The sequence below is a fragment of the Salvelinus namaycush genome, chromosome 9 (genome assembly GCF_016432855.1).
Source record: "Salvelinus namaycush isolate Seneca chromosome 9, SaNama_1.0, whole genome shotgun sequence".
Classification (NCBI taxonomy): domain Eukaryota; kingdom Metazoa; phylum Chordata; class Actinopteri; order Salmoniformes; family Salmonidae; genus Salvelinus; species Salvelinus namaycush.
Window position 1 is genome coordinate 13,710,722 of NC_052315.1, and position 24,392 is coordinate 13,735,113.

General features: G+C 44.9%; 1 protein-coding gene across 1 annotated transcript; it reads left to right on the forward strand.

Annotated features, from left to right (window-relative positions):
* Window positions 1–666: 666 nt before the first annotated feature.
* LOC120053978 (excitatory amino acid transporter 5-like) lies at window positions 667–24,172 on the forward strand. Its single transcript, XM_039001324.1, has 11 exons — window positions 667–912; window positions 2,981–3,060; window positions 3,610–3,825; window positions 10,600–10,642; window positions 10,804–11,011; window positions 13,856–13,955; window positions 14,929–15,162; window positions 22,052–22,246; window positions 23,244–23,378; window positions 23,613–23,715; window positions 23,983–24,172. The coding sequence occupies exons 1-11, from the start codon at window positions 667–669 to the stop codon at window positions 24,145–24,147; spliced, it is 1,725 nt and encodes a 574-aa protein (XP_038857252.1). The 3' UTR covers window positions 24,148–24,172.
* The last annotated feature ends 220 nt before the right edge of the window (window positions 24,173–24,392 follow it).

Here is a 24,392-nt window from a genome sequence, read left to right on the forward strand (position 1 = left end):
TGGTCAGCTAATACAGGGCTAGTAAAGACACAGTGCACTACTTTGTTATTTAAAAAATATATATATATTTCTATTTTTTATTATTCTGATTTTTCAGGGGGTGCTGCAGCATCCTCAGCACCCCTACTTCCCACAGCTATGCCTTCAGTAGCCTATAACTTGTCCAAGAAAGTTAAAGATCCTGCGAAAAGCAAGGTTGTAGCAGATTGCCTGTTACAGCTAGAAGAGGATGGACCTTACGTTCTTAGCTTTGTTCCTCTTTAGGTTTTTCTCTAGGCCTCCAGGGAGTTTTTCCTGGCCACTGTGCTTCTGCTTCCACTTCTGCTTGCTCTTTGAGTTCTATGCCGGATTACTGTAAAAACACTTTGTGACAACTGCTGATGTAAAAAGAGCTTTATAAATGTGATGATTGATTGAGATGACAAGACATCAACAATGAAGAAGTACAAAAGCATGGCAGCCGCCTGACAAGAAAGACTTGTTAGATGTTATTACACACTTGTAAGCCTCTTAGTCCCACTAATTCTCCCTGACTGTGGGCTCTGGCTGGCAGGTGTTTACTCTACACAGCAATGATGGCTTAATCCCCATGTAGGCTATATGGTTCCTCAGAATCGCCCCACTCCAGAAGAATTTGACGGTCTTCCCAGTGAAGGACTTTGAACTATGGAGGAGCTACTCCTGCCCACTGAAGGCGAGGAGACGCGCTCCAACAATAGCTCGTATTCTCCAAGAGGAGAAACCATGTACCAACGTGTCAATAGATTTCTCCATGGGGCTTTTGTTGATGACGTGAAACAGTGGTTAAGGGGCTACCTGAAGCGCAACGGCCTGCTGACGCTCTCGGTTTTTGCCGTGTTGACGGGCTGTGTCCTGGGGGCTGTGTTAAGAGGGAGCCATCTCTCTACCCAGGTAAGTTGCTCTTTATCACAGTCAGATGCATGTGCAAATTCTGTTTGATTATTTGATGTGCCAGCCCTCCAGGTCCATATGTCTCTTGGTTTGGAAGTCTCTTAGCAGTGTATACATACACTGAGTGTACAAAATATTAAGAACACCTTCCTAATATTGAGTTGCCCTCAGAACAGCCTGAATTTGTCGGGGTATGGACTCTACAAGGTGTCAAAAGCGTTCCACAGGGATGCTGGTGCATGTTGAACCCAATGCTTCCCACAGTTGTGTCAGGTTGCCTGGATGTCCTTTGGGTGGTGGACCATTCTTGATAGACACAGGAAACTTGAGTGTGAAAAACCCAGCAGCGTTGCAGTTCTTGACACAAACCGGTGTACCTGGCACCTACTGCCATACCCTGTTCAAAGGCACTTAAGTCTTGCCCATTCACCCTCTGAATGGCACACATACACAATCCATGTCTCAATTGTCTCAAGGCTTAAAAATGCTTCTTTAACCTGTCTCCTCCCCTTCATCTCCACTTATTTAAAATGGATTTAACAAGTGACATCAATAAGGGATCATAGCTTTCACCTGGATTCACCTGGTCAGTCTATGTCATGGAAAGAGTAGGTGTTCTTAATGTTTTGTACACTGCGCACTTTTCTGTTTGACCACCTCTCCCTCTTTTCGTGACGGTGTTCCACTTAAATGCCTACAGAGCTCCTGTTTGCATTGCCTTGATGCATGGAGCATTTCGTTGTTGGGTTGTGGAAAACCAAAGGATATCATCAGCAGCCAGACCTAATGAACCATTGAGAGAAGCTTCAAGTGCACAACACTATCAGCAAAGGATGGGACTGGAACCCTGTAAAGTGGTGTGCGTTTCAGTTGTTATAGGAACAGAGAGCCAGTGCACAGCTATAAGAGCAGCCTGCATTCATCCCCTTGATTGAAAAAGTGGTTGTTGGGAAGGAGATAATGACCTCTACTAAGCAAAATGTTTCTGAGAGGAAAGCACTCCGTTGACGCACATGTCTCAACGCATTTTGTGGAGGAAGAAATTCTCATCTAGACCATAGATGGTGAATCGATTACTGGCTTCAGAAAAAGAATTGCAGCATATTCTTGGAAAGCAACAGGAGATACCTAGATGGTTATAGGCCATCTTTTGGGACTCATAAGTTTAGGAAGGAAATGTATCATCTGCCCACATTATCACGCCCTTCCAGTTCCCTTTAACGTGAAAGACGAAAGAAAACCGATGTTCAGAACAGGTCAATCCAAGCTCAGTCATGTCAGGAGAGGAGAGGGGATTATTTGATCTCAGACTGAGAATTGGCTTGCCAAAGCAAACATGGCCTTAAGTGTGCTCGATAATCACAGGTGACGTGTGACCCAAGGCTGATGTTTAAAAGTGAGCAAAGGTTTAACTGGAGGGAATTACTGTGCGTGTTACAACTAAGAACTGTGTCACTTATCAGGGTTGTGGTCAATTCCATTCCAATTCTCTTCAATGTATACTTTCTGTATTTAAATGAAATTGACCCCAACCCTGTCACTTACAGCTAGTCATCTATGGCTCTGAGACCTACAGTATCAAAGCCATCCAAACATTTGAAACCACATTGTTTTTAAATTTGATCAATGACTAATGTAAATTATAAAGTTTCCATTCCTATGAACCTGATCGAATCAACCAAGATTCTTCCACCTTTTTTTTGTACTATTTTGAAAACCAAGAACAACCTTTTCACAAGGGGTGAATCTGAAAAGCAAAAGGCATTTGAGATTCACCCAAGTGTGTGCTGATGGGAACTTTTTCCTATAGGAAAGGAATACTTGAAACAAAAATATCTGTCCAACCTTTGAAAGGGTCTCCTGTGGAAAGAGTTAAAGTTAGGAACACTGCTTGGGTTTCTTAAGTTTTGTAATATGTTTGAAGATGCTCTTTGATTCTTTTTTCCAAAATCATCATCTTCCTCAAATTACGTCACCAGCTGCCACTGCTTTGGATTGATTCATGTCTACTTATAAAGTATAATAATTGTTTTTATGTAACTTATGTTTCTTCTGATTTCCCCTCCAGGCTAAGATATATTTCTCGTTCCCTGGAGAGCTTCTCATGAGAATGCTCAAAATGCTTATCCTCCCCCTCATCACATCCAGGTAAACATCTGTGATGTCAGCCTCTGTCCAGTAAAATGGTTGTATATTTAATCAGCAATAGCGGAATACAAATATTTGATGTTCACTCAACACAAAAGATATTCAGCCTCAAAAGTGACTTAAAATGCTTTTGAGAAAATTGCATAACTGGCGAAGGGATGTTGACCAATTTTGCTGCTGTTATCACACTACACCCGATGAAAGTAGCTTACCCCCTACAGAATGGTAATTTTTGGAAACCAAATGTCAATAGATTCCATATTGTCTACATAACATGACCGGTTCCAGTTATATCACACCTGTCCGGTGGTATAAGAAGTAGTAGTACTTACAACAAACATTTGAAACAGGGTCCTTCTGCCACTTCATTAGAAATTAGAATTAGATCTCACTTAGGTCCACACTCCTGGTCATTCTCCGTAGCTTAATTTAACAGGTCGTAGATTGGAACAATATTTGAGTACAAATTTAGGCACCAGAGCAATTATGGGGACATTTTTAATTGTATATTTGCGTTATTTGATGCTCTCGCTCTTTTCACTTTTACAGTTTAATGTCAGGCTTGTCGTCCATGGAGCCCAAAGCCTGTTGTCGTGTGGGTGTTCTCACTGTGACCTACTACCTGTGGACCACCTTCATTGCGGTGGTGGTGGGTATCCTGCTGGTGATCATCATCAAGCCTGGGGTGGGCACTGAGATGGACAGCATCAGGCTAGGAGGAGGGCCCGTCATGACTTCTGCTGATGCCTTGCTAGATCTCATCAGGTGAGTGACCAATGAAGATAAACCTGAAGCTTGACAAGCAATATCTACAAACAATCAATACTGTCTAAGGCAGGGGTAGGCAACTAGATTCAGCCGTGGGTTGATTTTTGTCAGAGCGGATGGTCGGGGGACCGGAACAAAATGATAATAATTTGTACACTGCAAATTGACCACAACTAAGCCCAAAAATGTATTTTATTCTAAAATAACAATAATTTCATAGCTTCATTACATTGAGACACGATCACATGCACTCCATGGCCAAAAACATGTGGACACCCCTTCAAATTAGTGGATTCGGCCATTCCAGCCACACCCGTTGCTGACAGGTGTATATTTCTGCCCTGCTAGGGCTACCCCGGTCAAGTGCTGTTATTGTGAAGGGGAAACATTTAGGAGCAACAATGGCCCAGCCGCGAAGTGGTAGGTCACATAAGCTCACAGCGTATAGTGTGTAGAAATTGACTGTCCTCAGTTGCAATACTCACTACCGAGTTCCAAACTGCCTCTGGAAGCAACGTCAGCACAAGAACTGTTGGTTGGGAGCTTCATGAAATGGGTTTTCATGGCCGAGCAGCCACACAAGCCTAAGATCACCATGCACAATGCCAAGCGTTGTCGGGAGTGGTGTAAAGCTCGCCGCCATTAGACTCTGGAGCACTGGAAACACGTTCTCCGGAGTGATGAATCATGCTTCACCATCTGGCAGTTCGACGGACTAATCTAGGTTTGGCGGATGCCCGGAGAACGCCATTTGCCCCAATGCATAGCGACAACTATAAAGTTCGGTGGGGGCGGAATAATGGTCTGGGGCTGTTTTTCATGGTTCGGATTAGGCCCCTTAGTTCCAGTGAAGGGAAATCTTAATGCTACATTATACAATGACATTCTAGATGATTCTGTGCTTCTAACTTTGTGGCAACAGTCTGGGGAAGGCCCTTTCCTGTTTCAGCATGCAATGCCCCAGTGCAGAAAGTGAGGTCCATACAGAAATGGTTTGTCAAGATCGGTGTGGAAGAACTTGACTGGCCTGCACGGAGCCCTGACCTCAACCCCATCGAAAACCTTTGGGATGAATTGGAACGCTGACTGCGAGCCAGGCCTATTCACCCAACATCACTGCCCGACCCCGCAGCAATGTTCCACCATCTAGTGGTAAGCCTTCCCAGAAGAGTGGAGGCTGTTATATCAGCAAAGGGGTGGCCAACTCCACATTAATGCCCATGATTTAGGAATGAGGTGTTCGACAAGTAGGTGTCCACATACTTTTGTACATACTCATGTAGTGTGTGTCTCTTTCCTAAATGACTTGTACAAAAAAAAAAATGTGGGGTTTACTTTGGGGGGCCAAATATACGTCTAGGTGCTAGGGACAAGCAATATTACAAAATGCCTATATTTTATGGACAACCAATATCTACAACAATACCTTCAGTCTAGGGACAAACAATATGGTAATTTTCATGTTAAAGGAAACATAAGCACCAACATGTGAAGATCATAGGAACATGTCAATTTGGGTGTCAAATGAAAGCTAACAGTATATTTATTTATTTTTTATTAAGGCATATCAAGATTTTCAACCATTTACCATCCTCAAAATGTGAAAGAAGCAAAGGCTTTGATGGTCAAAGGGTCTTAGAAAACATCCTACCAGAAAAAGTCTCAAGGTATTAGAAATACATCAAAAGTAAAGACCCCTGCCAACTAATATCAACATTTATATTAAGTTTAGGATCATTTTTTGCCTTGTGCCTTGAAATTCCGTTACCAAAAAATATATTTTCTAATTTCTCTCCCTCATGAGGAGGATAATGAAAGTTCACAGAAGTAACAGGTCAAGGTCAAGACATATTAACTAGTTACATTTTTTACTGATATCAATTTTATTTATGAATTATTACGTATTTTTTTCAATTTGATTTATTTTACCTTTATTTAACTAGGCAAGTCAGTTAAGAACAAATTCTTATTTTCAATGACGGCCTAGGAACAGTGATTCAAAATCGAAATTCTGTTACCAAATCGGTAATGGAATTTCAGAAAAATATGAATTGCTGCAATTGAATTAGCTACAATGGGAAATCATGGTAGTTACAAACCCCAGTTGGGTCACCTGCTATTGTCTTCCCTTCCACTGGCATACTGTTATGTTCAGCTGATTTTCAACTGTTTTCTCTCTCTTTCTGTCATCTGGTGGTCAAACCAGAAGTCTGGACAACCCCTCCTCTCTCTCTCTCTCTCGCTCCAATTAATGTCACCTCTCCCGGCTCTTACTGACCGGACCAAATCCGAACCAGTCATAGACGTCTATGTTTCACAAATTCGGACATCCCAGTACAGTACATTACAGTAGAGCACACTACTGTACACTAAAGAAAAGTATAGTACAGTACAGTAGTGTAGAATAGAGTGGAGTAGAGTTGAGTACACTATAATGTACTATACTCTACTCTTCTTTACTATACTGTACTGAACTATACTCTACTTGACTATACTCTACTGTAATGTACTGAACTATGTTGTACTGTACTCTACTGTGCTGTACTGTCCAAACTTGTAAAACCTAGACGTCTATGATTGGTTCAGATCCGTACCAACCAAATTTGGTTTTGTTTGGTGGCAGAGCTCATTAAAATAATAGCCAGTGTATAGAATAATACCCAAATATGAAAAGAGAAATATGCAATATCCTCATCTTTATGTACCTATTTAGAATACATCACCTTGAAGAGAATGGCATTCATATTCATTATTATGCATTTCTGTACAGATCAGGGACCCATGATGAAATTCCTTTTCCGCAATTCTGTTACCGCGTATAAATCCACTTAATTTACTGTAGTTCAATAACCAAAATATAGTTTTTCATAGTCAAGGTGTCATGTCATAGCTGACACCTCATTCTTAATTCAGAGCAGATATTTAAGTTTTGGAAAATGTGATCACATAAAAAACTGAGGGAGATTTTACTGTTACCAAACTTCGCATCTGCACAGTTCTTCCAGTAAATGTGTTTTTGTAAACATTTCTTTGTAAATTGTAAAAAGTAGTCCTTGTGCATAGAGTTGTATGGTTTGTTTAACTTTGAAATCAGTGGTTTTTATGTGGCATATATTTTAAGTGAAAAATATGAGTATCAGCGCAATTCCGTTACCGTGGAATTGCCCATATAAAATACTTACAATCTAGGTACCAACACAGCGGCCTTGTGGTTAGTGTCTCCGCTCTGAGATTGGAAGGTTGGGAGTTGTATCACTGGCTGAGTCAAGACTGTAAAAATGGTACCCGATGCGTCTCTGTTTGGCACTCAGCATTAAGGAGATTGATTGGGGGTAAGGTCCTGCGATCGACTAGTGTCCTGTCCAGGGGGTCTACATGAACATCAAGCTGCCTCACGGTACAGTAATAGACTCCTGCTCTGTTCCGGCTCAAGGCTACTTACTTTTTCTTACAGTCTAGGGACAACTAATAACCTAAATCTTTAGACTGATTGCCAGCAAAACCTAGGCCAGTGTTCAATCAATTGCAGATAGCGATTTTCCAAAAAGTGGTTTCAGGAGTATAGGCCTAAATTGGATTTGTTACAGCAGTGTATCCTGGGTAAAGGGGAGCTGGCACTAGATTTAGGGACTCTCAGTCCTGTGGCATGACACTTCAGTGCTGATGACAAATCAGGCTGAGAAGTCATCCAGCACCCACAACCAGACTGCCAATTTCCATATCAAATGTCCACTCCCTTCATAGGACTTCTTTCTGTGCAAATTAAACACACTTTTGCTAACTGGGAATCCACTGTCTACAGTTGATTAAATACTGGCCTCAGTCTAGTTACAACCTTCACCTAATGTCTCACAGAAACTAGCATTCTCAAGCAAACTAGTATCTGTAGTTTCACAACAGCCTATATATCCAGTCTAACAACAATCAATTACCAGAATCTCACATCAAACTCCTATCTAATATCAGTCCCAATCACAGTGGTTTGTATGTTTTTAAATTACAAAAAATAGGGAGCTGCATATAGGCTTTTACTGTAATACAAGACATGCTAACGTTTCAAGCCTATGTCTTAAAGTAATCTTTAATGTTTGGGTGTTAATCAATATGTTTTTCTCCACTCAAATAAAGAGCATAAATAGACATTCCAGTCCAAACTACTTCTGGCAATAATTCAATCGATAAAACATACAAATAAATAAATAAATATGTGAATTGTTAGATACTACTGCACTGTTGGCGCAAGGAACACAAGCGTTTCGCTACACCCGCAATAACATCTGCTAAATATGTGACCGATTTGATATGATGAAGACATGTCCCCTAGAAAATTTTGCAACTTGAGACTTGACTTGGCAAAAATAAAAAACACTTGCCACTCGACTTCGACTTGAATTTTGTCATCTCGCGCACTATATTATCCTATATGTCCATTATAACGGAGTGCTGCACGTTATATGCTTTCTGTTCTGTGTCTTGAACAATCAGTGTCACGTAAATCACCAATCAGTGTCACGTAAATCACCGGTTGCGCAGGGCAGACACAAACTATGTAATGCACAGCCCCATTGTCCTCCGGTATTTATTTACTAGCAAACGTGATAACACACCACTCCCAACATACACAAGCAATAACTCTTCACAGACATGTTGCAGTACCCTACACCTAACCTGTATGGGAAGAAAACGAGACGATTTTTCCGTCTGATCAAGTAGGCTACTACAGCCAATGCGCCCTGTCCCGTCTTGCCCTCTGGCCAGGGTAGACGAAATGGTCATGTTATGTAGCCTATTTATATCCCCTTTATTTGTGTTAGGAGAAAATGTATATGTTATCAAATAAATTTGGTTTAGGCTATATTCAAATTTGGGGTGGCTGGCTAGGCTACCTTGACATTTTCAGTCCAAAATGATGAACTGAAATCAATCAAACAACGCAATACTGATTATGTAAATAGACTTTGAGAGTAACTTTTTTAACTGCAGTTGCATAGGCCTTTATGATGCAAACCTGCATAAAGCAAGCTCAGCCCTGTGAGTTATATTGTCAAATTGCAGTGGTTGCGTCTGTGTAAAGGGAAGGAAAGTTTTCAAATAAAATGTTATATAAGTAAATGTTACATAAAAAGGTTGCTGCAGTCTGACAGGGTTTTCATCCTCCCTAGGGCCAGGAGTTTTTCCAGAATTTATTTCAAACCATGTGACCTGTTTAGAAAATACTGTATCTGTATACCTAGGTGAGTAGGTGGCAGGTAGCCTAGTGGGTAAGAGCGTTGGGCCAGTAACCGAAAGGTCAGTGGTTCACATCCCTGAGCTGACTAGGTGAAAATCTGTTGATGTGCCCTTGAGCCAGGCACTTAACCCTAATTTCTCCTTTAATTTGCTCTAAATGTTAATCTGGTCCCACTCCCATATAAATACCTTATTACAACTACTAATGAATCACTGTCAGACCCTATAGGGTCCTGATTTATACCTGGTTAGGTTACCAGATTAGTAAATGCTCCGGGCCCCAGGGAAAACAATTTGCCCCACCACTCTGGGACCTGTGGGGCCACCTCTGCATCAGGGCATCATCAGTCCCAAACATTGTTGCATTCAGTTTCAAAGACTGTGGTAGTGGGGGGGAAAGGGATGCAGTTTGTAAAACATGTGGGTCCAAAATCACTGATGTATTGCAACTGCATTGAAATTGGCATAAAACACAGTGACTTGAGGACTCTAAACCCCAAATTAGTGACTTGACCTGAGCTATGGAACTTGGAATTTTACTTGAGACTTGCCCATTATTACTTGGGAATTCACTCGAGACTCGAAGATTAAGACTTGAGACTTGCTTAAGACTTCCAAATTGTGACTTGGTCCAGTCTCTGGTACTAGATATAGGCCTAATATGCATGCTACTACCTATTATTGTCTATGCTTGCGTAGTCCTGTGCAGTAGCAATGACTGTCTCACAATCCAGTTAAATCACAGGGGTGATTAGGGTATTTTTAGTCATCCATAAGGGATGATTGACAGATTAACTCAATCATGAACGGTGGGGATACAATGATCTCGGTGGAGTATCTCTTGGCCGGCACACGTCAGGAGGGAGTCTGGCTCATGTCTGTCTGATCGTACCTCCCTCTTGTAAGGGCCCTCATGGGAGTGGTCTGATCGTACCTCCCTCTTTTAAGGGCCCTCGTGGGAGTGGTCTGCCCACTTTATCCAACTATTAAGGACAGACCGGAAGAGAGGAGAGCCCCACTTAAACTGATAACATTTATTGACATTTTTATTTCACTAGGCAAGTCACTTAAGAGCAAATTCTTACTTACAGTGACGGCCTATAACGTAGGGGGCAAATGGCCTCTACTGTGTTCACAACTGAGACACTTCACAAGTTCTTACTTTCTTTGCAAATACATCAAATTACTTGTTTGGCCCATGCAAATACTTTAAACACATCAAATATTTCATGCAGACATATCTCAAAATGTGTATTCATCACTAAATATATACATTCTGTAGAATACACCACATCAATTCTCAGAGTGCAGAGGACCACTTTCCTTTGTATGGCTCACAACTTCCTGTAAAAATTCAAAGTATGCTATTTGTGATAATCATACTCATCAAGTTGGAATAATTATAACCTATTATGACTCTCTCTTGTGCTGTATTCATTACACCTTACTGACACTGATCATTAATGAATGACCATGTGTTTCACCCTTAATGCAGACACCAACATATCAACATGCTAAATTATAACATATTATCTTTTACAGGAATATGGTTCCTTCCAATCTTATTGAGGCAACATTTCAGCAGGTGAGTAACACTAGACCAATGCGAATGTACAGGTATGACACATTTACCATTGTTCCTAATAAGTCAGATGCTCCATTGGTTGTGATTAACAAATCCCTACAGCTGATGGGTATTGTAGTTTATATTGCCTTACTCATCCGCAATGTTCTTATTGATTCCAGTACAAAACAGATCTGGTTCCTATCCTGAAAGTCTCCAGGGTCATAGTGCAGCCCAACTTTGTGTACGACATACCTGATGAAAGTGACCCCAGTGGTCGGACAGTGTTCCTGGAGCTCACTCCACCCCCTGAGATCCACTACAAGACCAGACCTGGCAACAGCCAACAGATGAATGTGCTGGGGATCGTCATCTTCTCTGCCACTATGGGTAAGACCAGTAGTGGTGTAAAGTACTTAAGTAAAAATACTTTTAAATACTTCTTTACTTTACTATTTATATTTTTTACAACTTTTACTTCACCACATTCCTAAAGACAATGATGTACCTTTTACTCCATCCATCCGGACACTCAAAAGTACTCGTTACATTTTTAATGATTAGCAGGACAGGAAAATGGTCCAATGTGCGCACTTATCAAGAGAACATCCCTGGTCATCCCTACTGCCTCTGATCTAGCGGACTCACTAAACACATTATTTGTTTGTAAATGATGTCTTAGTGTTGCAGTGTGCCCCTGGCTATCCGTAAATTATGTCTTAGTGTTGCAGTGTGTCCCTGGCTATCCGTAAATGATGTCTAAGTGTTGCAGTGTGCCCCTGGCTATCCGTAAATGATGTCTTAGTGTTGCAGTGTGTCCCTGGCTATCCGTAAATGATGTCTAAGTGTTGCAGTGTGCCCCTGGCTATCCGTAAATGATGTCTAAGTGTTGCAGTGTGCCCCTGGCTATCCGTAAATGATGTCTAAGTGTTGCAGTGTGCCCCTGGCTATCCGTAAATGATGTCTTCGTGTTGCAGTGTGTCCCTGGCTATCCGTAAATGATGTCTAAGTGTTGCAGTGTGCCCCTGGCTATCCGTAAATGATGTCTAAGTGTTGCAGTGTGCCCCTGGCTATCCGTAAATGATGTCTAAGTGTTGCAGTGTGCCCCTGGCTATCCGTAAATGATGTCAAAGTGTTGCAGTGTGCCCCTGGCTATCCGTAAATGATGTCTAAGTGTTGCAGTGTGCCCCTGGCTATCTGTAAATGATGTCTAAGTGTTGCAGTGTGCCCCTGGCTATCCGTAAATGATGTCTAAGTGTTGCAGTGTGCCCCTGGCTATCCGTAAATGATGTCTAAGTGTTGCAGTGTGCCCCTGGCTATCTGTAAATGATGTCTAAGTGTTGCAGTGTGCCCCTGGCTATCCGTAAATGATGTCTTCGTGTTGCAGTGTGTCCCTGGCTATCCATAAATGATGTCTAAGTGTTGCAGTGTGCCCCTGGCTATCCGTAAATGATGTCTAAGTGTTGCAGTGTGCCCCTGGCTATCCGTAAATGATGTCTAAGTGTTGCAGTGTGCCCCTGGCTATCCGTAAATGATGTCTAAGTGTTGCAGTGTGCCCCTGGCTATCCGTAAATGATGTCTAAGTGTTGCAGTGTGCCCCTGGCTATCCGTAAATGATGTCTAAGTGTTGCAGTGTGCCCCTGGCTATCCGTAAATGATGTCTAAGTGTTGCAGTGTGCCCCTGGCTATCCGTAAATGATGTCTAAGTGTTGCAGTGTGCCCCTGGCTATCCGTAAATGATGTCTAAGTGTTGCAGTGTGCCCCTGGCTATCCGTAAATGATGTCTAAGTGTTGCAGTGTGCCCCTGGCTATCCGTAAATGATGTCTAAGTGTTGCAGTGTGCCCCTGGCTATCCGTAAATGATGTCTAAGTGTTGCAGTGTGCCCCTGGCTATCTGTAAATGATGTCTAAGTGTTGCAGTGTGCCCCTGGCTATCCGTAAATGATGTCTAAGTGTTGCAGTGTGCCCCTGGCTATCTGTAAATGATGTCTAAGTGTTGCAGTGTGCCCCTGGCTATCTGTAAATGATGTCTAAGTGTTGCAGTGTGCCCCTGGCTATCCGTAAATGGTTTGCTTATATAAGGAATTTGAAGGGATTTACCGTGCCTTCAGAAAGTATTCATTTCCCTTGATTAATTCCACGTTGTTTTGTTACAGCCTGAGTTCAAAATGGATTAAATAGCTTTTTTTCTCTCACCCATCTACACACAATACCCCATAATGACAAAGTGAAAACATGTTATTAGAAATTTTTGCAAATTTATTGAAAATTAAATACAGAAATATGTTATTTCCATCAGAATTCACACCCCTGAGTCAATGCATGTTAGAATCCGCCTTTGGCAGTGATTACAGCTGTGTGTCTTTCTGGGTAGGTCTCTAAGAACTTTGCACATCTGAATTGTATAATATCTGCCTATTATTCTTTTAAAATATTCTTCAAGCTCTGTCAAGTTGGTTGTTAATCATTGCTACGCAGCCATTTTCAAGTCTTGCCATAGATTTTCAAGACAATTTATGTCAAAACTGTAACTAGGCCACTCAGGAACATTCAATGTAGTCTTGGTAACCAACTCCAGTGTATATGTGGCCTTGTGTTTTAGGTTATTGTCCTGCTGAAAGGTGAATTTGTCTCCCAGTGTATGTTAGAATGCAGACTGAACCAGGTTTTCCTCTAGGATTTTGCCTGTGCTTAGCTCTATTTCATATATTTTTATACTAAAAAACTCCCTAGTCCTTACTCATGACAAGAATAACCATAACATGAAGCAGCCACCACCATGCTTGAAAATATGAGGAGTGGTACGCAGTGATGTGTTGGATATGCCCCAAACATAACACTTAGTATTCTAGACATAAAGTACATTTCTTTGCCACATTTTTTGCAGTTAAGTATATTTTGGCAATTACATTTACTTTTGATATTTAAGTATATCAAAACCAAAAACTTTTAGAATTTTACTCAAGTAGTATTTTACTGGGTGACTTTCACTTTTACTTGAGTCATTTTCTATTAAGGTATCTTTACTTTCACTCAAGTATGACAATTGGATACTTTTTCCACCACTGACTGTATGCTGAAGGCCAGTCCTTTCTGTTTCTTTCTTTTTTCCCATCTGTCTGTTTACATTATACATCTGCAGCTGTCTATCCCTCTAGTATCAATATTATATGTATCCATCTCTCTAGACTGAGTAGATAGAGCGAGATATATATTTGTATTTTATTCCTTCAGGGCTGTTGCTGGGGAAAATGGGCGAGAGAGGAGCACCACTAGTCAACGTGTGTCAGTGCGTCAACGAATGTGTCATGAAAATCACCAACACTGCTGTTTGGTAAGCGGGGTACCAGCTTTATAAGTACCAGCATCTGTGTCCGTTACCATATTTATCTTTAGTTTAAATGATAAAGGTTCTAATTTACTGGCTCAGTGGGTTAGAGGATGGTACCGGCAACACCAGGTTTGTGGGTGTGATTCCCACACTGTATACTGAATACTGTACACTGTACACTGTACACTGTACACTGTATACTGAATGTGTGTCACTATAAACTGTCACTTTGGATACAAGCATCTGCTAAATTACCCAAGAAATAGGCAACCTAGCTTTTTGGCTTTCTGCTATGAGCAGCATAACCCATGACCATTCAAACTAGTGGGATCTAAAGAAACAGTCTGCTACCCAGATGTGTGTTCAGTGTGACTTTCTGAGGCTACGACCTGTACACGGGCATGTGGTGAGAACGTGGTCATCGTCTTGTGGTCAAGCTGTGGTGGAGACGTTAGGCAATCATCTTGCCTCGTTCCACCCAGCAGTGAACTGCACATGCCGAGGATTAGTCGACCAGGAGTAGCACACTCTGTGCTCAGGGTCAACAGTGACTAATCCCAGGGACCTTTGGCACCACCCATGCAGCTCAGGTTTACCTCAAACGGCCCGGCCATATTGTTCAAACGGCCTTACCATAGAAGTTCAATTGCTAATAGGATTGACCTCAAAGCCTTGAATGACTCTTGGATCTGACATGGTTTTAGAGGCAGGGATCAACTCGGGTGACACAACAGGGACATTTTTTTCTTATGATTTTTTATGAATAAAGTACTTGTCTAGTTTTCACAATACATAACATAATAGAAAATTACGATGTATTTAGTTTTATTCTGTTCCACTGGGTGGAAACTACTCATTAGGAAAAACACATTGACATTTGACCTAGTATAGACAGTGTTTGGAGGTGTGTATTTAACAAAAGTGAAACACAGTTTTATATATACAGTAGGTAATTCATTCTTCCTTTTTCTTTCAGGTATTTTCCATTTGGGATCATATTCCTCGTAGCTGGAAAAATCCTTGACATGCAGGACCCATCTAATCTTGGGAAGAAGCTGGGCTGGTACACCATCACTGTTCTGACCGGGCTGTTTGTTCACGGCCTCATCCTCCTCCCCTTCTTCTACCTTGTCCTGACTCAGAAAAACCCCTTCACTTACATCAGAGGCCTGCTACAAGCCTTGGTCATAGCACTGGCCACCTCCTCAAGGTAAGCAGTTGTCTCTCTGTGCCCATTTTTCTCATCGAACAATGATGTTCATTGTCCTGAAGGTCTGCAGTATGCAACCAGGGTTGGGTTCATTTCCTTTCTTAATTCAGTTAGTTCAGCAAGAAATTAATTGGCATTCAACTCATGTTGAATTGGAAATTGAGCTTTGCTTTTTATGAGGAATTGAATTTCAGCTCACCCCCTGAATAGAAAAGGAACTGCCCCCCATTCAACGAAGTTCCATAACACCTGATTCATCAGGTGTGTTAAGGCATCAGCATGCTTCAGGTTCGGCTGGCGCCTAGCCGAACCAAACCTGTGTGCTCGCATATTCCCTTAAAAGACCTTCGCTTGAAAAATAAGAAAAAAGCGACAATAGTACTGTTTGTCCATTTTGAGATGCCATAGCCAGTATGCATTTCCTCAAAATAGTCAGAATGAATCTAAGATAACTCAAGAAATCTGTCATTTATTTTAGCGTTCTTGCAGAGATCTTAGTCACGTCGTTTCACATCTAACTATACTGCTTGGTGCAGTATTTTTCAATAAAAAAAAATTGCAGATAAACGAGTCGTCTCTGGTTGAATGACAGCTAAGACTTTATTGAAGAATCCTTCCTGTTGACCAATCACAGAAGAAGGGGCGTAGACTTTGGCTCCAAACTTCGGCTTTCCCCCAGCAAAAAATGTAAGCAATAATGTAATGTGCCCGAACAGCCGAAAAAACGCTCACTGAAGTCTAGTGTTGGGCAGGGACAAATGCTTGCAAACACTGTGGCCCTCCAGGACCAGATGTGAAGAAAACTGTCAGAGGTTTGAGCTGAATGCATGAAAAAGGTTCCTTATAAACATTGTAATGGTGAGTTTGATTGATCAGCTTCAAACACTACAAAACCCTTACCGTAGTCAAATTCATCTGTATCATGTTGCAACTGATCTCCAGTATGGTGAGTTTCAAGGGGAACAGTCAAGGACAGAAATGTATTAAGATAATAATAACTTAAATGTCAAAATTCACTTTAAATGGCTTTAAAGCTCAGTGTTGCAATTGTTGTAAGTAAGGAGTGTAAACAGAAGGATGCGAAAAGGAGGAAAACTGACAATATTCTGTAATGACCCGGCTGGGTCATAAAGGGAAAAGAGACGGACTCTAGGTGTGCAGGTCAGAACACAGGTTTATTCCTAAACTGGGCTATTGTTCCGGCCACAGCCCACGCCGCTAAATGCCGAACATACACAATGTTACCCTGTCGAGTTAAGGGTCACTCTCAAAGGAACAGATCAAGGCCCCGAACAGAAAGGAAAGAAAGATGATACAGTAATCCCTATTTATGCATTTCCAAATCCCGCGGGATTACCCATCATACCCCCCCAACCTTTCCATCTGTCCTGACATATTTAACCCCTGCTAGTAGCCATGAGAACCATAACACACCCACAAACACAGAACACAATACCGGGTCGTTACATAGCCCCCCCCTTTCTAAACCCTAGCCCCTAGGGTTACACAACAAAATCCTTAAAACGACCCGGAGGTCGCATCAGTCTCTTGGGCCTCCCCGTGACTCTCAGCGGTGAACCCCCAGAACACTCCTCTGCCCCAATGTCATTTCCAGCGCCCTCCGAAGAAGCAGCCCCCTCCCCAGGCTCAGGTTGCGCTAGAGTCTCCTCGTTAGACTGTTCCCGTGGGCTCACATCAGAGCCCTCACTCCCATTCCCTACCGTTTTCCTCCCTCTGTAGGGTGCCAATCGATCCCGGTGGACCACCACCTTCCTGCTCCGTGGGGGGACCTCCACCCGGTACGTCACCTCCCCCACTCTCTCTATCACCAGACACGGCCCCACCCATGCACTGTCCAGCTTTGGGCACCGCCCCTTCTTGCGCGTGGGGTTGTGAAGCCACACACATTCTCCCGCTCCAAAGTGCCTCCCCCTAGCGCGCGAGTCGTAGTGGCGCTTTTGGCGCACCCCTGCGTTCTCGAGTTGCTCTCTTGCGAAGGTGTGAGCCGCTTCTAACCGGTTCTGCAGACGACACACATAGTTCGGGCCAGGCAAAACCCCGTCGTCATTATCAGGAGGGTGGCCAAACGTCAGTTCGGCTGGGGTGCGCAACTCATGACCTAACATTAGTAGTGCTGGGGAGCACGCAGTCGATTCTTGAACAGCCGACCTACACGCCATAAGAATAAACGGTAAGTGGGTGTCCCAATCTCTCTGGTGTTTTGAGGTAACGATGGCCAGCTGCTGTGCTAATGTTCTGTTAAATCTTTCCACCAGCCCATCACTCTGGGGGTGAAGCGGAGTAGTGCGCGTCTTCTCCGCGCCTAACCGTCTACACAACTCTGAGAACACCCGTGACTCGAAGTTTCTCCCCTGGTCGCTGTGAATAGACTGTGGCACCCCAAACCGACTGATTATTCCCCCCACCAACGCATCAGCTACTGTCACCGCCTCCTGGTCTGGGAGAGCGTAAGCCTCCGGCCACTTGGTGAAGTAGTCCATAGCGGTTAGAATCCACCTGTTACCGCTGTCTGTGGTTGGAAACGGCCCTACTATGTCTACCCCCAGTCTCTCCATGGGCTCCCCTACTGGGAATTGTTGTAGGAGGGCGTGTGACTGACCTGGAGGTCCTTTTTTAGCAGCACACTCGTCGCACTGCCTACAAAAGTCCTCAACATCCCTCCTGTGCCTGGCCCAATAGAAACCTTTACGCACACGCTTTAACGTTTTGGATACCCCAAAATGCCCTGCGCCTACTCCCCCATGAAGCTGCTGTAACACGCTCCCCTGCAGCCTTTTGGGCACCACTACCTGCCACGTAATTTCTCCAGTCGCTGGCTTTTTCCACCCCCTCTGGAGCACTCCCTCAGCCACTCTAAGGACTGTGAATTTAGCCCACAGTCCTTTGGTGACTGGTGATAGAGGGGCTACTTCCCCCCACGGCGGTCGTCTTCTCTCTTCCACCCACCGCAGCACAGGACGCAGCTCTGCGTCCTCCTCCTGGCGACGCCTCCACTCCCCAACGTCCACAGCCTCAAGCTCCCGGCACTCTGTCACACTCAGCTGACTCACCGTGGCGGTGACTCCCTCCTCCCTGCACAGTTCTCTCTCTCGCTCCACCCGTTTGGCGCAGTACCCACAGCCATCCTCAGCACACGGGCGGCGGGACAAGGCGTCTGCATTGCTGTGGCGAAGGCCGGCTCTGTGCTCCACCTGGAAGTCGTAGGGTTGCAGCTCCTCCAGCCAGCGGGCAATCTGACCCTCTGGCTCCTTGAAGGAGAGAAGCCACTGCAGGGCGGAGTGATCCGTCCGGACCACAAACGGCAGGCCCCCCAGGTAGTACTTGAAATGGCGTACTGCTGCCACGACAGCCAAAAGCTCTCTCCTTGTCACGCAGTAGCGTTTTTCAGCCTTATCAAAAGTTCTGCTGTAATAAGCTACTACGTGTTCCCCATCAGGCCCACGCTGAGCCAGCACAGCCCCCAAACCCTCATTGCTTGCGTCGGTGTCCAGGATGAACGGACGGTTCGGGTCTGGTGAGGCCAGGACAGGGGCCTCCATCAGGGCACGTTTGAGGGCCTCAAACGCCCGCTGGTGCTCTTCGGTCCACTGAAAAACAGTGTCCTCCTTGAGAAGGTGGTTCAAAGGAGCCGCTACCCCCGCAAACCCCTTCACAAACCTACGATAGTAGGATGCCAGCCCCAGGAAGCTCTTAACCTCTTTTTTCCCCCCTGGAACTGGCCACCCCCTCACAGCCTCTACTTTGTCTGGCATCGTGCTGATGCCCTCACCACCCAGCTGATGCCCCAGGAACGCCACCTCCCTTTGCATGAAATGGCACTTTCCCGGATGTAATTTTAGCCCCGCCCCCGAGATCCTCTCCAACACTCGCCTAATTGCCCCCAGTGCCCCCTCAAACGATGTGCCGTGCACCAATATGTCGTCTAGGTACACAACACACTCGTCTCTCGGAACCCCCGCCAGCACTCTGTCCATGAGCCTCTCAAAGGTGGCAGGAGCATTACAGAGCCCGAAGCACAGCACCTTGAACTGCCAATGGCCCCTATCTGTGGAGAAGGCCGTTTTTTCACGTGCCCCTGGCGAGAGGGGCACCTGCCAGTAGCCACTGCGCAGATCAAGGGAGGAGAACCACGAGAACCCTCTCACGTGGTCTAGCGACTCATCAATCCTCGGTAGGGGATAAGAGTCTTTAGTGGTGACAGAATTTAGGCCCCTGTAGTCAACACAAAACCTAAGTTTACCCCCTTTCTTAGGCACCATGACGACCGGCGCGGACCATGGGCTATCTGATGGCTCAATGAAATCAGCCCGCAACATGTCAACAATAGCTGTGTCTGCTGCTTCCCTCCTGGCAAGGGGAATACGATGGGGCCGAATTTTAATGGGTCGGGCGTCCCCAGTGTCTATTTCGTGCTGAACTAGGTGCGTTTGTCCTACCTCATCTTCCCCCCAAGCGAAGCTATCTTTAAAGTCCAACAGCAGCTGCTTTAACTGTCTCTGTTGTCCCTCATCCAGACCCTGACAGTTCTTCAGCCACACAGCCTCGACGGCGTCGATAGCTTCCTCCTTCCCCCCGTCGGGCTGATGGGGTGAAGGAGCCAGTGTGTTTTGGGCTACTGGGCTGCCTGTGCTTGCACCATGATGGGGAGTGAAGGCCGTCGCCGCCGGAGACAGCTGCTGGGATGGCACAACGACCAAGGGAGCAGCCGGGATGACCGGTGGAGTTTCTGCAAGCTTGGAGGAAGACGGAGGGACAGCCCTGCCCCCTGCTGGCCCTCCCGAAGGCGACATTCCCACTGTGGGCCCCCCCGACAGCCTCAAAGTGCCCGACGCTAAGTCCAACTGAGCCCCACAGTTTTTCAAAAAGTCCATTCCCAGTATACAGGGGTCCTGCACCGCTGCTACCCACACCGGACACCCCACAGTTCTCCCCCCCACAGTCACAGATAGCTGACACTTCCCTAACATGGGGGCTAGCTCCCCCGTGACAGTCCGTAGCTGGACAAGGGTCGGCTCCACCCGCACCCCAACAGGTAGTATGTCTGGTCTCACCAGGGTTACTGTAGAGCCCGTGTCGACCAGGGCCAAACATTCCACCCCCTCTACCTTGACGATGACATTGCAGAAGTCCCCAACGGTGGTACGTCCCACCACAACTACCGGACTAGGAAACACGGCGGCAGCTACACCCTGGGGGAGCAGGTCCCCACCCTCTTGTCTGCGCTGCTGGGTACCTCCTTTGCTTACAGTGGGTTCGGGGGCGGGGGGGTGGGCCCGCGCTGCCCCCTGCGCGAGAACCCGTTGTCGTTTCCCTGGTGACGGGGGAATCTGCCACACTCCCGCTGAATGTGGCCAGGTTGGCCACAACCCCAGCAGACAATAGGAGTTGAGCTGACACTGCGACGTTGCCTGGAGCCCCTCTCCATGACAAGCGAAGCAGTCTTGACTAGCCCGCCCAACTCGTCAACCCACTCTGGTTTTGTGACCCCTGGCACCCCAGCCACCGCTGCTCTCACCTCTGGTTGACTGGCGACTTCCACTCTCACTCCCTCACCCCAGATCAGCTCCCTCTTCCTGGCTATCTCCACTGCAGCCCGCAGAGATGGTGGGTCCGCCATCTGAACATGCTTACCCAGTTCGGTGGAAGAGAGCGCTCTAATAAAACTGTCCCGTGCCAGCTCGTCTTGCACCCCAATCGGCATAGTTGCATAAGCCCGCCTGGTCAGGCTCAGAATACCACTTGCCAACGCCTTTAATGATTCCCCCTGAAGTCTCTTTTTGTTACACAGTTCAATCCGCAGCATGTTGGGCTGCGCGTCGCTGCCGAAACGGCCCCCCAATGCCTCCACCAGTGCACCGTAGTCGCCCCTATCGTCCGGGGCTAGCGTTAGCAGGCATTCCGACGCCCTCCTCTGCCAGGCTCAGGGCAAGCTGTAACGCTTTCGTCTCGTCAGACCACATCCCGGCTCTAGCCAACAACTCGAATTGAGTGAAAAAAACTTCCCATTTACCTTGTCCATTGAACTTTGGTAGTTTAGCCGCTACCGTGGCTAATGGCAATAGGTCGCTGCCATCTCTGTTTACATAAGCAGGCCCAGCCATCTCCGCACCCGGTGACGTCGATATCCCCGTCGCCGTGACGTCTGCTCTCGAGCGGTGTGAAGGAAAACCCGCCAGTTCTGCCATCTTGCTGACTGACAATTTAACTCCCGCCAGGTGGCTCTCCAGCTTTCCTACGGCAGTCGCCGCCTGACCCTCCCGACCGGGTACCCCCGAGCCCACAACGGACACTTTGTCCGACTCTTCCTTAATTTTCCGCCTCGCCCCAAGCATCATGACCGTAGATGCGAGTCACGCTAAAGCCAACCCGGCCTATACTGAACAGCTAACTCGCCTAGTCTCTATCCCGTAGTTCGAAAGCACTTCTGACACCAATGTAATGACCCGGCTGGGTCATAAAGGGAAAAGAGACGGACTCTAGGTGTGCAGGTCAGAACACAGGTTTATTCCTAAACTGGGCTATTGTTCCGGCCACAGCCCACGCCGCTAAATGCCGAACATACACAATGTTACCCTGTCGAGTTAAGGGTCACTCTCAAAGGAACAGATCAAGGCCCCGAACAGAAAGGAAAGAAAGATGATACAGTAATCCCTATTTATGCATTTCCAAATCCCGCGGGATTACCCATCATACCCCCCCAACCTTTCCATCTGTCCTGACATATTTAACCCCTGCTAGTAGCCATGAGAACCATAACACACCCACAAACACAGAACACAATACCGGGTCGTTACAATTCTATCCAGAGGAAACCAGTTCATAATGGTAGAAGCCCCTTAGTTAACGATCTCTCTCTCTCTCTCTCAAGTTCTGCCACTCTACCCATCACTATGAAGTGCTTGCTGGAGAACTGCAATGTGGATCGGCAGATAGCACGCTTTGTGCTGCCTGTGGGGGCCACCATTAACATGGACGGAACGGCTCTTTATGAGGCCGTGGCGGCCATCTTTATCGCCCAGGTCAACGATTATGAGCTGGACTTTGGCCAGCTGGTCACCATTAGGTATGTACAGTGGTGGAGAAAGTACCCAATTGTCGTACTTGAGTAAAAGTAAAGATACCTTAATAGAAAATGACTCAAGTAAAAGTGAGTCACCTAGTAAAATACTACTTGAGCAAAAGTCTAAGTATTTGGTTTTAAATATACTTAAGTATCAAAAGTAAATGTAATTGCTAAAATGTACTTAAGTATCAAAAGTGAAAGTATAAATAATTTAAAGTTCCTTATATTAAGCAAGCCAGATTGCACCATCTTCTTGTTTTTTTTAATTTACAGATAGCTTGGGGCACACTCCAACACTCAGACATCATTTACAAATGAAGCATGTGTGTTTAGTGAATCTGCCTGATCAGGTAGTAGGGATGACCAGGGATGTTTTCTTGATAAGTGTGTGAATTGGACCATTTTCATGTCCTGCTAAGCATTCAAAATGTAATGAGTACTTTTGGGTGTAAAAAGAAACAGTATGGAGTAAAAAGTACATTCTTTTCTTTAGGAACGTAGTGAAGTAAAAGTAAGTTGTTAAAAATATAAATAGTAAGGTACAGATACCAAAAACACTACTTAAGTAGTACTTGGAAGTATTTTTACTTACTTTACACCACTGGGTATGTATTGGGTTTCAAATCATAAAGCTACCATTGCATCTGCAGGGTGAAACTTTGAGTCCAAACTCAAAAGCAGTAAGCACCCGGTGTAGTCTGCCATGACAGCCTTGGTCCTGGGTGCTGAGATTATAACCTGTGTGACAAAAAGTAACATTCCTCCTGATATTACATTTGTTTCACACAACATTAGTACATGTGAATGTGCATTATCGCTGTACTGAGTAAATATAATTATTTTCATGATGAGATTCAATCACTGTGTTTGATTTAATAAAAAATCCTTACAAGCAATAAGGCTGTCAAAAGGTATTGCTCATATCAGTGTTACCATGGCAGAATAGGATTGTAATGCACCTTCTTGCTTTGTAATTGATTGTTTTGGTCTCTAACAGTATAACAGCTACAGCTGCCAGCATAGGTGCTGCTGGGATTCCCCAGGCCGGCCTCGTTACCATGGTCATTGTCCTGACGTCAGTGGGTCTGCCGCCTGATGACATCACCCTCATTGTGGCCATCGACTGGGTGCTGTAAGTTCACTATGACATAAATTAATTATATATTCAATATCTACAGTAGGCCTACAACATATTCGAACATATGCTACACATGTAGTTAATAGGGAAACCTTAAATCGTTTACTAACTTCATGGCATAGGAGAGACTGGTTGTTATGGGGAAGTATTTTGGTGCATTCAGAGACAATGTTTGTGGTTGGAGTGGGAGGCTGATCTCTGGAGCTTTTTTATTCCCTGTCTTTTCAGGGACCGATTCCGAACCATGATCAATGTGCTTGGAGACGCCCTGGCAGCAGGAATCATCGGCCACTTATGTCGGAAAGACTTTCCTCGCGGTGGTACTGGCAAGGTAGGCAGCTGTCACTGTCTAGCTGCAACCATATCATATCATCCACCTATAGTCCTGAGTTTCTGTAAAACTGTTTTAATGTGAGGTATAAGAGACCCTGCACAAAATAATTACCGAGGTCTTAATTGAATGTGTGTGCTGGCCAGGGTTACAAAAACAACAATATGAAAGCAATATGTCATGTGAATATAGACCTCTGAACGTCTGCACAGTTTCTGTCACTTATCACAGAGATACTGATCACTGTGTGTGTGTGTTCCTTCCCAGTCCCAGCCTTCATACGGCACACAGAACAAACACAACTTGCACGACATGCAGAATGGCATGCCACTGACCGAGTTGCCTTTGCACAAGCAAGACTGCTGTTATGAGGTGATGGAAGACACAGTCAACGAGAGCCCCACTATATACTACAACATCTGTCAAGTTTAACTCCTGGGAACATGCCAACCTCAAATGCTGGACATTTTTGGAGTGCTTTTCCCCCACCTCTGCCATGAAACAGTATTAAACTGCTGTCACCTACCCCTTTTTTTGTGACTTAACTTTCTGTGACGGAACATTTTGTTCCGCTTTGATGGTGACACTGCAAAGGACAAATCAGTGTTTTCCACAAATATTTTTTTAAATATATTTTTTAACAGTGATGAGTTAGGAATTGCCCCATTGTACCACTA